This window comes from Solanum pennellii, chromosome 12 (genome assembly GCF_001406875.1).
Source record: "Solanum pennellii chromosome 12, SPENNV200".
Lineage (NCBI taxonomy): Eukaryota > Viridiplantae > Streptophyta > Magnoliopsida > Solanales > Solanaceae > Solanum > Solanum pennellii.
In genome coordinates, this window is record NC_028648.1 from 2545693 (window position 1) to 2562256 (window position 16564).

The 16564-nt window shown below is 34.5% G+C and overlaps 2 protein-coding genes across 2 annotated transcripts; both read left to right on the top strand.

Annotated features, from left to right (window-relative positions):
- The first annotated feature begins 272 nt into the window (after positions 1 to 272).
- Positions 273 to 5837, top strand: LOC107007293 (lycopene epsilon cyclase, chloroplastic). The gene is made up of 11 exons (XM_015205851.2): positions 273 to 893; positions 1821 to 1992; positions 2709 to 2844; positions 2957 to 3067; positions 3147 to 3249; positions 3565 to 3708; positions 3805 to 3912; positions 3998 to 4094; positions 4318 to 4443; positions 4657 to 4789; positions 5442 to 5837. Exons 1-11 carry the CDS (start codon positions 606 to 608, stop codon positions 5605 to 5607), a joined length of 1584 nt encoding a protein of 527 aa, XP_015061337.1. The 5' UTR covers positions 273 to 605; the 3' UTR covers positions 5608 to 5837.
- Positions 5838 to 7225: 1388 nt separating this feature from the next.
- On the top strand, positions 7226 to 12872 carry LOC107005811 (U-box domain-containing protein 34). Its single transcript, XM_015204464.2, has 9 exons — positions 7226 to 7492; positions 8315 to 8436; positions 8535 to 8650; positions 9198 to 9319; positions 9439 to 9677; positions 9849 to 9950; positions 10204 to 10632; positions 11228 to 11974; positions 12081 to 12872. Exons 1-9 carry the CDS (start codon positions 7291 to 7293, stop codon positions 12282 to 12284), a joined length of 2283 nt encoding a protein of 760 aa, XP_015059950.1. The 5' UTR covers positions 7226 to 7290; the 3' UTR covers positions 12285 to 12872.
- The last annotated feature ends 3692 nt before the right edge of the window (positions 12873 to 16564 follow it).

A 16564-nucleotide genomic window follows, 5' to 3' on the forward strand; every position in this document is an offset into this window, starting at 1 on the left:
GCAAGACAAACAGAGAAGAAAAGAAATGGAGAAGATGACTTCTCTTTAAAGAATAGGGTCGGGTCGAGTCGAATTAGATCATAGGGAGTTGAGCAACACGCGCCACTACATAGACGAGAAAATGGGTCAAAATGGTCCATTTACAAAGAAATTAAATAGTTCTGTGGGGTGATAGGACACTTTAAAAGTTAAGGTGTCTTTATGTAAATACGGAACAACTTTGATGGTGTCCGTATGTCTTTTCTCTAGAAAAAAAAACATTTTTTTAAAAAAAAAAGTCTTAAATTATTGTCAAGATGAAATAACTCCAGCAAATCAGATCCCTCCACGTGTCTGTTCATGAAATAAAATTTGTACACATCAGCAAAAAAACTTCCCTCCTCCCTATCCATATAACTTATTCTCTCTGTTTTCCTCCATCCAAAAAAGAACAGCAAAATTCCCAAAATCTATATCAAATTAATCTTCAATTCTTGCAAATTTCTTCAAGATTTTTCAGTTTTCGAACACCCAATTGACTAAAATAATGGAAAAAGATCTCAGATTTTGAACATTTTTGAAGAAAAAAGAAACAAAGAAGCTAGATAAAAGGGGATATACTTGAAATGGAGTGTGTTGGAGCTCAAAATGTTGGAGCAATGGCAGTTTTTACGCGTCCGAGATTGAAACCGTTGGTCGGGAGGAGAGTTATGCCAAGAAAAAAGCAATCTTTTTGGCGTATGAGTAGTATGAAAGTAAAATGTAATAGCAGTAGTGGTAGTGATAGTTGTGTAGTTGATAAAGAAGATTTTGCTGATGAAGAAGATTATATAAAAGCCGGTGGTTCGCAACTTGTATTTGTTCAAATGCAGCAGAAAAAAGATATGGATCAGCAGTCTAAGCTTTCTGATGAGGTGATTGATTTTTCTTGACCCCTTTATGTAAATAATTTGAAGTTATATAGTAGTCGTTTGACTCAGTTTACCGAGGACATGACCTTAGACGTAGTTGAATTCTTATCCTTTTAGTAGTATTATTTAGTTATTGTGTAGTTTCTTATTCTTTGATGTGTAACTAGACCAAAAATGATATTTAGCTGTAGTTAATTAACGGGCAATAGCTTAGTTGCTGCGAAATATGTATTTTTAGTGGCAAATATCACTCTTTGTGAATGTCTCGAAAAGCTATAGTGACAATGGATCTAATTAACTAATGACGGTAAAGATTTTAGCGCTCTTTGTTAATGTATATATTTATCGCTGCTAAAAATTGTTTTTGTTGTAGTATGTATTGCTACATGTTGCTGCATTTGTTTTGTATCTTTCTACTTTGTTGTCGTGTCGGATTCTTCCCTTTTGAGCCAAGGGTCTGATAAGCCATGTATATTCCATAGTTATTCAAGGAGGAAGAAGCGGAGAAATCTAGGAGACGATAAATCAGTTTCTAACTAATTTTGGGAGTTATTTGGAAGTTCCTTATGGTCACTAGAAGTTATGTGTCTTTATCCTAATTGGTTATGAAGTAGGTATATTTAGTTATTATATAAATAATAGATCTAGTAATGTAGCTATGTTGAAAATTAATCTTTTATATGCAAAAAGATTATTCTGGAGATAGGAGATACTTGTGTCTCTTTTTGTATTTTCTATCTCTTTTCTCCAATATAAAACTTCAGTTTTCTATAGGATCTTTCGGAAAAAACCTCTGTACCTTACAAAGATAGGGGTAAGGTTTGCGTACATGCCACCCTCCTCGGACCACACTTGTGGGATTACACTGAGTATGTTGTTATACTGTAGCATACTATATTGCTTTGTTCATCATACTATCTCAGCTTGCAGTTACGACAAATATCTGCTGGACAAACCGTACTGGATTTAGTGGTAATCGGCTGTGGTCCTGCTGGTCTTGCTCTTGCCGCGGAGTCAGCTAAATTGGGGTTGAACGTGGGGCTCGTTGGGCCTGATCTTCCTTTCACAAACAACTATGGTGTATGGGAGGACGAGTTCAAAGGTTGTAATCTTTATTTTATTTTCACGAAGAGTCTTTTCGTGTCTACATATCCTTTCATGAAACAGGACATCTTATTTTCCGGACCTTAGTCAGACTTCTGCATGTAGGCTTATTACTAAGAGATTTCTTGAAGCACATTGGACTTACATTCTCCCTTTTAGCAATACGTCTACTTGAGATTCCTAGTAATTGTTAATTTCTCAGACATACTATGACATTTATCTTAATCTAATTTAAAATGATTAGATCCCTCGCATTTAACTTTCATTAATAGTAAATATTAAGAAGGGTCTTAGAATACAAAGTATGATGGTAATCACTAGAAGTGCGTATGCAAGGGGACATTCGAATATGTGGTTTATTTTAGTAGTTCAAAGAGTCCAAAACCTTATCATATTTCTCTTCAAGAACCAAATGAGTAAACGGATCAAGAATGCAAAATAATCCGAACAAAGGTGATCATAAGGAATAACAGAAAGTTACAAAAGTGTCTCAAAAACAAGTCACGGGATATCAATGGTCCAACGATAGGAGACTTGGTGATATCGGGAAATAACTTACCTTACTTAGTGAAAATTGATAAAATTAAGATGATGATAGCAGAAGATTCACTTTATTTTAGCTACATGCATGAACACAGGGTCTGTCATTATTTGTTTTGAGGTTTCTGATTCTCGATTAGTCTTTCAAATGATGTTTATATCTTCTTTTTTCAGATCTTGGTCTTCAAGCCTGCATTGAACATGTTTGGCGGGATACCATTGTATATCTTGATGATGATGAACCTATTCTTATTGGCCGTGCCTATGGAAGAGTTAGTCGCCATTTTCTGCACGAGGAGTTACTCAAAAGGTAAAATTTACTTAACTTGTTCCTTAGGTCATACGAATCGTTAATTTATTCTTTACAATATGTTTCATCATTTTAGTTTCCTTAAAGGTGTAATTCACATTAATCTTCCTAGGTGTGTGGAGGCAGGTGTTTTGTATCTAAACTCGAAAGTGGATAGGATTGTTGAGGCCACAAATGGCCATAGTCTTGTAGAGTGCGAGGGTGATGTTGTGATTCCCTGCAGGTATAGCTTTTGTTTTGTCACTTTTTAGACTTGAAATTTGACTTCTTCTCATTTTGAAACTTCTAACTTACGATAACAGGTTTGTGACTGTCGCATCGGGAGCAGCCTCGGGGAAATTCTTGCAGTATGAGTTGGGAGGTCCTAGAGTTTCTGTTCAAACAGCTTATGGAGTGGAAGTTGAGGTAGAGAAAAATCATCTAACATAGACATAGAGTAATTCTGAAAGTTTTTGCATGTTGTGCACCTGAAAGACTTTAAACTTGATAAGTTTATGTGAGCAAATTGTTTCATTTTTCCTTTTCTTGGTCTATCGTTACTTTATTTAATAGGTTGGTGCTCGTCTAGGGTATATGCATTCAATTTGGCTATTCTGTTTCTATTGTTAACTTAGAATCGGACTTCCTATTCATCTGATAAAAAGCCAACTGCTATATTGTGACATATAAGCTTGGTTGGCTTTGTAATTGTATGGTTGTTTGTTGTTTTCCGAATTTCAGGTTGATAACAATCCATTTGACCCGAGCCTGATGGTTTTCATGGATTATAGAGACTATGTCAGACACGAAGCTCAATCTTTAGAAGCTAAATATCCAACATTTCTCTATGCCATGCCCATGTCTCCAACACGAGTCTTTTTCGAGGCTAGTTTCTGATATTATGCCAACTAGTTTTTGTTATTATGCTCCACACATTACTACAATTGGCTATGTGGGACTTATATCTGTATCTGTCTGCAGGAAACTTGTTTGGCTTCAAAAGATGCAATGCCATTCGATCTGTTAAAGAAAAAACTGATGCTCCGATTGAACACCCTTGGTGTAAGAATTAAAGAAATTTACGAGGAGGTAATCCAATCCACCTTTCGTTATGTGCAATTTTTGTTTTTAGTCTAGAGAACGACAACCATGACGTTAGTGAAATTTTATGCAGGAATGGTCTTACATACCGGTTGGTGGATCTTTGCCAAATACAGAACAAAAAACACTTGCATTTGGTGCTGCTGCTAGCATGGTTCATCCAGCCACAGGTAATACGAGAAGAAAATACACTACTCTTAATATAAAAAAGGGCAGCCCGGTACACTAAGCTCTTGCTATGTGCGGGGTCTGCGGAAGGATTGGACCACAGGGGTCTACTGTACGCAACCTTACCCTGCATTTTTGCAAGAGGCTAATTCCACAGCTCGAACCCATGACCCTAATATGGTGTTCTTTATATGCTGATTTCTGAAACTTGTACTGCATAAACAGGTTATTCAGTCGTCAGATCACTTTCTGAAGCTCCAAAATGCGCCTCTGTACTTGCAAATATATTACGACAAAATTATAGCAAGAACATGCTTACTAGTTCAAGTATCCCGAGTATATCAACTCAAGGTACATGAGATACATTTCTGCTGTTCTGGATTTCATTGATGTCATTTCAACCTATGTTGCTCAGACTCTTCAAAAATGCCACTGGACGCGTGTTGGATCCTCCAAAAGTAGTGCATTTTTGGTGAATCCAACACAGTTGACGACATTTGTGGAGAGTCCAAGCAACGTAGATTCTGACCCTTCTGAACTAAGCAAGTGTTCATCTTTTATCAGCTTGGAACACTCTTTGGCCACAAGAACGAAAACGACAAAGATCGTTTTTCCTATTTGGACTGGCTCTGATATTGCAGCTGGATATTGAGGGGATAAGGTCATTTTTCCGCGCATTCTTCCGTGTGCCAAAATGGTATGGCTTGATCTTTCTCCTTCATCCCATTATTTTTGTTAACGAGTTTAAATTCTATACACTAATAACTTCTACACTAATTAGATCAGATGAAAGATAACTACATGCAACCGTTCATAAAGTGGAATCAGTAACATCGAAACTGAGGCAGGCAACATCTTACAACATGTTGAAGTACTTTGATAGTGTAAAAATTCGTTAGACAGACAGTATATATAAGTTAAATCCTTTTCGAATACATAAGACACTTCCGTTTTGAATAGTGACAATATTGTACTTTCAGTTCTAATGAGAAATCACGTCACTTGAAAGATAATTACATGTAACCATTCATAATAAGTTGGATCAGTAACATAGAAAATAAGGAAGTTAACATCCTATAACATGTTACAATACTGTCAGTGTATATAAGCTAAATCCTTTTTGAATACACAAGACACTTTCGTTTTGAACAATGAGAATTTCAGTACTAATGAAATCAGGTCACTTGAAAGATAACTACATGTAATCGTTCATAATAAGTTTAAGATTAGTAACATAGAAAATAAGGAAGGTAATTAACATCCTACAACATGTAAAAGTACGTTGATAGCGTATACTGTCAGTGTATATAAGTTACATCTTTCAGTAACGAGAAGTGTTTTTGGTTCAGGATGTGGCAGGGATTTCTTGGTTCAAGTCTTTCTTCAGCAGACCTCATGTTATTTGCCTTCTACATGTTTATTATTGCACCAAATGACATGAGAAAAGGCTTAATCAGACATCTTTTATCTGATCCTACTGGTGCAACATTGATAAGAACTTATCTTACATTTTAGAGTAAACTCCTCCTACAATAGTTGTTGAATCAGAGGCCTCATTACTTCAGATTCATAACAGAAATCGCGGTCTCTCGAGGCCTTGTATATAACATTTTCACTAGGTTAATATGCTTGAATAAGTTGCATAGTTTCAGTTTTTGTATCTGCTTCTTTTTTTGTCCTAGATCATGTATTGATCCAATCTATATACATTGCCAATATATATAAATTTTATAACATTGCTAGTTTTTTTTTTTTTTTAAATTTGTCATGAATTACCTACTTTATTTTATTGTTTTCACTAATTATGAATTGTTTATATCTGTAATTTTCTTTTAGATAATTTGCTAGTGTATATAGAAGTTTATTAGTAGTGCATGACTCTGAGCTGTTCAAGTTTGAAACATTCTTTTGTTTATTTTTTAAAAAAGTAGTTTATTTAAACAATTTAAAAGAAGCATTTTTCATGTCTTATCACAAATTTTATTAATTTAGCAATGTTATTTGTTATGCGGAATTCGAGATAATACGAGAAAATATAAACGCGAAAAACAAGACAACAGATTTACGTGGTTCACCAATAAATTGGCTACGTCCACGGGAAGAGGGAGAGCAGTTTTATTATGGAGAGGCAAGAACAGAGTTACAGAATAGGGTTTGCCATAGCGTCTATATATAGTGCTAAGCTACGCCCTAACAGGCTTGGGCCCAACATACAGAATTAACAGATAATTAAGGGCCCAATACAACAACATTGTATACCGTCGGGCCGAGGGCGTCTCCGCCCCCCCGGACCCCCAGGCCAGGGGGCGCGTCGCCCCCCTGGACCCCCCGACTCGCTGACCGGGCAGCGAGACCCCCGTCCTTTCTGTTTGTAACGGGTCCGATTCAAGGCATTCAACATTATTTATATGTAAATAAAAGTAAAAATCATTTCTTATTATTATTTGTATGCTTATTTCTTTAAGAATCAATTAAGTAATCAACGAATCAAATTAAGGTATCTAAAGCATATCCACTCTTCTTTCATTTCGACTACATAAGCTAGGACAAGAATTTCTTCCACTATAGTGATCAAGTTAAGTGGTTTGTCTATTTAGACCATACTTTATACTTGTATATATATAGTTGTATATCCTATTTTGTAATTTTTTTTTTTAATTTTATCGACTACAAGACCATATATTGATCCCACAAAGCCAACAACGAAAATAACCTTAATTTTTATTTTTATTTCTACAAATTTTTCACGATCAATATAATTACTATGTAGCTTGTTCTCACTCAGTGTATATAACATGAAGTGTCTATTACAATAACAATAACATATTCAGTGAGATTTCATAATAAGGCTCTGGTAAGAACAAGAGTGTACGTGGACCTTATTCTTACCTCAAAAAGATAGAGAAACGGTTTTCAAAAGACCTTTAACTCGATTAGTAGTAAGGAGTTTTTTTTTTCCTTTTTTTTATTGGTTGAAAATGAAATGATTTTATAAAAATAATTAAAAAATAGAGGAAAAATTCTAAATAATCCAAATAGTCCATGTGGGCCCAGAATCATCTAACCGACCATTGCACGTCTTTTGGGCCGACCCGGTCTTCTTATGGCCCAATTATCAAACTTTTAAATAACTGAAAATTGACCCCTAAAGTCTTCAAAAATTATTTTTCTTCTCACTCTTCTCTGTTTCGGAAAAAAATGAAAGTGAAGGTTGACGGAGATGCTGGTGCTTCTCCGGCGCCGGCGCCGGTGAATGTAACGGTGGCGGTAGCTGTTAAGAGTGTTGAAGGGAACGGGAGTCAACGTGCGGTGAAGTGGGCTGTAGAGAAACTGTTGCCTAAAGCGAATCGATTTGTTTTAGTTCATGTTATGCCTACAATCACTACAATTCCAACTCCATGTAAAATCTCTTGCATAATGCTTTTATTTTGGAAAATTATATGTTAGTGTTATAATATATTGTGAGAAACATGTACATGCATGAGAAATTTTTTTTCTTTGAAGTTTTGAGTGAAAAATCAGCTCCTAAATTGAACAAATGATAGGTTCATTGAGAATTGAAGAGGAGAATGATTAATTTTGCTAATGCTAGGAGAAGTAGGGGCTGCATGTAGCCTGGTGGTCAATGAAGTAGGTTCAGACACATGCTCAGATGATTTCTTCTCATATGTTCGCTGGTAGTAGGCTAAGGGGATGATAGTCGAGGTGCACACAAGCTGACCTGTATATTACGGTTATCAAAAAATAGTTTGGAGTGAAAAATTAACACAATGTGTAACCACAAAGGTTTTTGAAAAACAGAACTTGAAAAAAAGCAACAAAAAAAATGTCTAAACAGGTAAATAGAACTAATAATTTTTTCTTAAAATCAGACTAAATTATTAATCACTATCGCCCTGAAAAGAGCGGAATGGCTATAGGATTCATATTGCAGATCCCAACTAATTGTGGATTGAGGTTAGTTGATTGATTGATAGATTGATAAGTGTGTTGGGAAGGGAATTAAAAAAAAATTGTACCTCTTAATTGTTCATGGAGAAAAATATTACCTTTGAATTGCTTTGCTTTTTCATGAAAGTGAGCTGGTTGTTTGTATTTGTGAGAGGTAGTTGAGGCTGAACTCCTCTTTCCCAATACTAGTTTTTAGTTTGAATGTTGGTTCCTATTTTCTTTTTTGTTTCGTCTGTTCGTTAATGATGTCTATGTCTGATCAATATTGTAGCAGGAGAGTATATTCCTGTTGATGGGCTTGAGGCTAATGTGGTGAAACTATATACGGGTGATAAGAGGGCTAAATGTGAAGAAATCTTTATCCCATTTAAGATTTTATGCAAAAGGAAAAATGTAAGATCTTCCTCAAATAAAAAATTCTCGTTCTTTGTGTTTTGGTTTGTTGAAGTAAGTTAAAGTTTCAAGTGTATTTATGTCTGAACTTCCTGTAGGTTGAGACTTTGGTGCTGGAAGGGAATAATCCTGCAACGGTGCTCCTAAAATATGTAAATGAGTCTGGGATTAAAAGTTTAGTCTTGGGCTCTTTCTCCCCCAGTTACTTTGCCAGGTATGTGGGTCAAGATGACTCGAATTTTGGTTTGTCAGTATTATCTCATTATATTTGTTGATTTAGAAGAGGAGCCTTGGCGTATCGGTGAAGTTACTGCCATGTGACCAGGAGGTCAGGGGTTCCATTTGTGGAAACAGCCACTTGCAAAAGTGCAGGGTAAGGTTGTTTACAATAGACCCTTGTGGTTCGGCCCTCTGCCCGGACCCCGCACATAGCTGGAGCTTTAGTGTACTGGGTTGAAAGAAAGTTGTATATTTGTTGATTGGAGCTTTATACTGGTAATAACATCAAGGGCTTGTTCTTCTAATATTAAATTTTACCAAGAGTTACCCGAATTGTAGTTCATATTTATTCTAAATGTTGCTTAATATCCATTTTGCAATCATGTTTTCTTTTGAGAATACCAGGTTCTATAATCTCTGGCTGCAACTTGACCTTTTCTGATGATTTTTTTGTTAGAAGAAAGTAATTTTTCCATGATTTGGTGGGGGATTTATGATTTCCAGTCGCTAGTTGTGCTAAACCTTAGATCAATTTTTACTAGGAAGCTGAAGGGATCAAGCGTGCCATCAATTATCCTCAAGCATGCTCCAGACTGTTGTGATGTTTATGTGGTGTCCTCAAATAAGCTTATGACAAATTCGTTAAATCCCTTGTTGGCTGCTGGTAAATTGAAATCTTTTGGTCTCACAATCGTTTATCTTACTTTCTGAAGTTCTCTTTCTTCTGCCGATCAGGAATATCAGTTTCTGACTTCTAACAAGTGCTTGTATACTGTGATACAGAGCGTGACCTTCGTACAATCAATAAACAACAATCCAGTGCATCTTCCGTCTCCGCAGGAAGTGTTTACCATAACAGATCATCGTCTGTTGCAACTAGCCATCTGAATTCTCTAGAATTTTTCCATGGGAACTCTTCTAGTTATGTCAGTCCTCAACACAGAAGTAACCGAAATCTGGAAGATGTGACCACAGGTCTGGAGGCAGTCAAGGGATGTCATTCTTCCACTTACTCAGAGCAGGTAACCTGATAACTATTCTCTTATGCATTTCTTCAAGTTCTTCGTAAAACTTCTGTTTGCTTATATTTAAAAAATGTCATTTGAAAGATAATATTATTTAGTATAATTAAATCTATATATATGTTGATGTTGATATGGTACTTTTATCATGTTATTTCTGTTTATCCGCAGGTAGACATTCAGGATGAAGTGGAGAGGTTGCGCCTAGAATTACAGGATACTTTGGCAATGTACAATCAAGCATGTGAGGACCTGACCCATGCCCGGAACAAGGTAAAGCTCTTGTGACTTCACCTCAAATCATATGGTAATCATGAAGTTCCCATCTTACATACTGGAAACAACAAATATATGCTACTGATTAGAATCAGGATCTCAATAATCTATCTTAGTTCCATGTGCTAATAGCTTTACAACGTTGGTGAGATACGGTAACTCCAGTAGGCAAGACACTGATGCCCCCCCATCATGAGTCTGTCCACTTCTACAAGCAAGATCTGGCATTACCTCGCACACTGTCTTTCAGGTCCAGTTATTTTCTTCGCAATACCTTGAAGAGTCTGGAAAAGTGAATGCCGCCAAGAAAAGAGAAGAAAATCTAAGGAAAATTGCTGCTGAAGAGAAGGGGAAGCACATGGAAGCTGAGAAGGAGGTTGAGATAGCAAGAAAATTGCTTTCCAAAGAGGTCTATGAGAGGCAGATAGCAGAGTTGAAGGCTCTTCAGCAGTCCTTGGAGAAAAAGAGAATTGTTGATGCACTACTATCATCTGATGGCAGATATAGAAGGTTTACTAGAGGAGAGATTGAGGTTGCTACTGATTACTTTTCTGAGTCTAAGATGATTGGTGAAGGAGCATATGGGAAAGTTTACAAAGGCGATCTTGATCACACCCCTGTTGCCATCAAAGTTCTTCATTCTGATGCATCAGAAAAGAAAGAGGAATTTCTAAAAGAGGTATTTCTTCAAAATTTGATGTTTACTCTTTCATTTCAAGTTATGCAATTTTAGACATGCCTCCTTGATGCTGTTATTAATACCACTTATCTTATCAAAAAAAAAAGAGAAGTTACGCATAGTGTAGTGGAAAGACCCCTCCACCTTCTCAACCAAGAGTTTTGAGGTTCGAGTCACCAGGGAGCAAAGTTAAAAAAGGGCCACTATTGACTCTTTGGTAGGGGGATGGAGTTTACCATATCAATTAATAAGAGAAGAACCATCCCCTATTGTATTCGTAGGTGATGTAGTTTATAGTTTCCAACACTTTTGCAGTAGTTTATAGTTTCAAACACTTCTGCAGTAGTTTATAGTTTCAAACACTTTTGCAGTATCATTGTTAACACATATCAAGACTTCCAACTTCACACCTAACATGCCTTGCCCTTTTTTCCTCAAAACCACTCCTCATACATCATGTATTAGATCTTGTGCACAATTATTTGTGTCAGGAATTCATGGATCGTTTACCAGATATAGTTAGTCCCGGATCTAATTGTAGTCCTTTATAGCAGATATCCTCAATTTCTGTTGATATAGTAGTAATCATTTGTAGGTGGAGGTTCTTAGCCAGTTACATCACCCACACATTGTTTTACTGCTTGGAGCCTGTCCTGAAAATGGTTGCCTTGCTTATGAGTATATGGAGAATGGAAACCTTGAAGATCACATATTGGAACGGAACAGCAAACCATTACCTTGGTTTTCTCGATTCAGGATACTTTTTGAAGTGGCATGTGCTCTTGCATTCCTACACAACTCAAAGCCTGAGCCTGTTATTCATCGAGATCTGAAACCAGGAAATATATTGTTGGACAAAAATTTTGTGAGCAAAATAGGAGATGTAGGTCTAGCAAAGATTATATCAGATGTTGTACCAGAAAATGTTACAGAATACAGGAACTCTGTTCTTGCTGGCACCCTTGGTTACATGGATCCAGAGTATCAAAGAACTGGCACACTCAGACCAAAATCTGATCTGTATGCTTTTGGAATAATAATACTTCAATTGCTGGCGGCTCGTCGTCCTAATGGCCTTATAATGAAATTTGAGAATGCTATAAATTGTAATTCATTAGTGGATATACTTGATAAGTCAGTTCCTGATTGGCCGTTGATTGAAGTAGAGGAGCTAGCTAGGATGGCGCTAAAATGCTGCATGCTTAGATGCCGAGAGAGACCTGACCTCGATACTGAAGTTCTTCCACTTCTGAAAAGACTTGCTGGATATGCTGACATGCATAGCAATGAAGAGAAGAACCTTATACACGCACCTATTCCGTACTTATGCCCGATCCTTCAGGTGAGAACTGGAAATTCCAGAGGATGACCTAGTCATTTCTAGTGTGATTTTTCTGCATGCATCTTATTCTGCTTTCTGCTCTTGTTATCATGCAACATCTTTGCAGGAAGTAATGGAAGATCCACAGATAGCAGCTGATGGCTATACGTATGAGCATAGAGCAATAAAATTATGGTTTGACAGATACAGTGTATCACCGATGACAAAACAGAGACTACAGCACAAGCTAGTCATGCCAAACCACACATTGCGACTTGCTATACAAGAGTGGAGATCAACATTCAACAACATTCAGATAGAGAAAAACTAGTGATTGCTGTGGATAGTTCAAGGTAGAGTCTCTCATTTACTTGTTTCTAATTCATTCACTTGTGGACTGGTTTGAATGCTGCATAACATCATCTTCAACCAAACCTCCACCGTACTTCCGGTGCAAAGGGTCAAAACGTTCATGAGGATATCAAGCCAAAAAAATAACTAGAGAAACCAAGAAAAGAAGGAAAAGTAATAGGACTGTTGTATACACAAGTGACTTTAGAACAAAGTCGTCAAGTATTATGTTTGCATAGATACATTATTACCGAGTGTACATTAGCAACTGTATATCTTTTGAAGTATTGTAAAGCTCCTGATTGTAGGAAACCAGTAGAAAATGTGTATAAAATTTAACATAATTCTGAGAGTGAGACCATACATTCTGATTCATTATTCTTGTGGTAGATGAGTCTGAAGTATTGACGAGGGATGATTTCATATGACATGACACAATTTCACCTTTGGACATGACCTTAGATAGGAGGAAGTGGATTATGATAGAAGTTTAGTAGATAGTTGAGCGTTTGACTCGTTTTTCCTTACTTACTAGTTAGTTGAAGTTTCTGTCCTTTGATTTCTGTTACTATTTTTCGATTATTCTAGTATTCTATCGTAGTTATTACTCCTTTTTTGTAGATTGCTTTGTCATGCTCTCTATAATATTTTGCCATGACTTCTTCCACTTCTTTCATTTCTTCTTCTGAACGGCTTTGAATTGTTTTTCCTTAAGCCAAAGGTTTGTCGGAAACAATCTCTCTACTTCCTAAGGTAGGGGTAAGGCAGATTATCATCAAATATATAGGGGTAATTCAAATACCAATATTCAACAAATTCAAAAGACCAATCAAATCGCACTTAGATCTTATTGCTTAATGCAGTAAGTAGTACGTAGAAGAGAGTATTTTAGATGTTTCGTAGTTAAAAATATGAGGAAATGAACGTGTATTTATAGCCAATAAAACTTAGTGTGAACATGTGTTATTGTGCTTTATCAGAAAAGTCACGATCTATCCGAAGTGAAAAGGGATTAAAATTACACTCTCTCAATATGAGGAAATGGACAAGTATTTATAGTGTGAACGTTGTTATTATGTCTTATCAGAAAAGTCATAACTTATTCACGGTGAAAAGGTGTGATTCAAATTACATCCTTTATCAGAAAAGTCATAACTTATTCACGGTGAAAAGGTGTTATTCAAATTACATCCTTTCTCCGGCTGTCTTTTCAGGAAAATATCTATTCATTTTCTATTCACACCTCTTAAAAATCTAACACAAACAGTTTGGAAAAATGTACAAATATTATTTACTATACATTAAGGGGTCGTTTGGTGTGAAGGATAATATCAAATAGTCTTGGTAAATTATAGTACCACATTATTTGTTGTTTGGTTTGTCAAGTCCAGGATAACTTATTCTGGGATTAATAATTAGTACCGGGATCATCGATGTGTACTCCTAGGCTGTGAAAGAGAGGGCGGACTAGAAGTTATCCCTCCCCTTGGATGGTATAGTAATTCCGGGATAAAATAAGTAAATGACAAAAATGTCACTTTCATCCCTTTTGTTACATTACTTTTTACACTTACGAAGGGCATTTTTTTAAACAAATAGATTGTTATTTTGGATACAACAAACCAGACACTCAATAAAAAATATTCTAACTAATCTTATCATGATTAATCCCGTCATAACTTGAATTCAAACTAAATGACCCCTAGAAAAATATAATATTATGTTTTTACCTTTTGCTAATAAATTAAAAAAATAAGGGAAAAGGGTCTGATATACCCCTCAACTTTGTCATTTAGAGCTGATATACCCCTCGTTATAAAAGTGGCTCATATATGCCCTTACCGTTATACAAACGGTTCACATATACCCCTGCCGTTGCAAAATGGCTCACATATACCCTTCATTTAACGGAAGTTAAAAAATTAGTTTTAAATTTATATTTATTACTTCTAATTTTTTTTTAAAAATTATTTAGGGATGTATATGATTCTTCTATCAAAGTTCAAGGTATATTTTAATTTTTTCATACATAAATTATTTTTTGACTTCTTTTATTATAATTATTTGAGTTTCTTATTCTTATTTTGTTTTTTTCTTTCATTCCTTAGTTTAAAGAAAAAAAAATTAAACTATTTTTTTGTGTGTATTGTAATTTAATTTCGTATTCGAAGAAAAAATTTGGTCATGTACAATAAGTTTTACAAGTATATTAGTGAAACATAAATAAATTTGATTATCAAAATAATAATTATAAATTAGTCATTGAAATAAAAAAAGTTAAAAAAATATGTTTGACGAGGATTAAATTTACTCATATGGGATTATATTTTTTAGAAAAAAATAATAAAATTTGAATTAAAATTATTTTTTTTCATTTCCGTTAGAGGAAAAGGGTATATGTGAGCCATTTGTTTACAAGTAGGGGTATATATGAGCCACTTTCATAACAAGGGGTATATCAGCTCTAAATGACATAGTTAAGGAGTATATCGGACCCTTTTCCCAAAAAATAAATCAAAAACTCACTTGTTCCTCAAGAAAATAGTTTCCTTCGTATTAAACATTATTTCAACTTTGATTTCAATTCTCCTTTTTTAATTTAAACCAAAATATTTATCCAAATACATGAGATATAGAGTATTTTTTAAATTAAATTTTCTATTTATTTTACAAAAAGTTTCATAGTGTTAATAATTTTCCATATCAATTATCAAGTTTGCTTAACTTTAATCCATTTTCCCATTTTCGAAACGTGGCCTTCTATCGCTTTTTATTCTTCCGAACCGCGTATTAAGCTTTTAATATTAAAGCCTTCACTTAAAATTAGCATTTTAGTCCCTCAAAGATATGTATAATACAATTTTGGTCCTCATACTCTTTAGTTAANAAAAAAAATATGTTTGACGAGGATTAAATTTACTCATATGGGATTATATTTTTTAGAAAAAAATAATAAAATTTGAATTAAAATTATTTTTTTTCATTTCCGTTAGAGGAAAAGGGTATATGTGAGCCATTTGTTTACAAGTAGGGGTATATATGAGCCACTTTCATAACAAGGGGTATATCAGCTCTAAATGACATAGTTAAGGAGTATATCGGACCCTTTTCCCAAAAAATAAATCAAAAACTCACTTGTTCCTCAAGAAAATAGTTTCCTTCGTATTAAACATTATTTCAACTTTGATTTCAATTCTCCTTTTTTAATTTAAACCAAAATATTTATCCAAATACATGAGATATAGAGTATTTTTTAAATTAAATTTTCTATTTATTTTACAAAAAGTTTCATAGTGTTAATAATTTTCCATATCAATTATCAAGTTTGCTTAACTTTAATCCATTTTCCCATTTTCGAAACGTGGCCTTCTATCGCTTTTTATTCTTCCGAACCGCGTATTAAGCTTTTAATATTAAAGCCTTCACTTAAAATTAGCATTTTAGTCCCTCAAAGATATGTATAATACAATTTTGGTCCTCATACTCTTTAGTTAATTATATTTATTTTTTTAATTAATTAATTAATATGCACACTTATGATAACAATAAACTCATTGTATTCCTATTGGTGGGGGTATATGAAAGAGGTAGAGCGTACACTCACCTTATTTTTACCGTAAAAAGCTATAAAAGTTATTTATGATAGAATCTCAAGTTAGACACTGTGAAATCTCACAAATTTAACGATTTATTAAGTGTTAAATCAATGTAATTTTTAAAAATAATCTTAATATCATATATTTACTTTATGAATGTATCCAAAGTATACTTCTTAGTTAATTGAAAATTAGGTTGTTGTTTAAACATAAAATGTAATATTTGAAAAATGATATTTGATAGTTGAAGTGTATTTAGACATATTTAGCTAATTTTTATTTTTTTTAAAAAATTTGAGAGTGAAAAGAACCTGAAAAATCAATCATAACAATCCGTTTTCCAAATTTGAAACTCATTAAAAACGACAAATCGACAATGCTCAAACTACCTACTAACCTTTCATCTTAATTGAAAATGACTTCTCTTCTTAGTGGTAGTATCCAATTATCACGTGTTATTACATCCTGCTAGTCTCATGCTATTTTGTTGTCTCTTTTTCTACAATCTTTTTTTCACGTATACTTCGCTTTTAAACTGAATATGTATCGAAAATTAATCCGCATACATTCTACCCTTTCTATCCTTTTGAATTATTTCAAGTAAATTATAATATTTTAAAACCATAAGATAAACTCATAGTATACCAAAAATCTCAAAAACTCA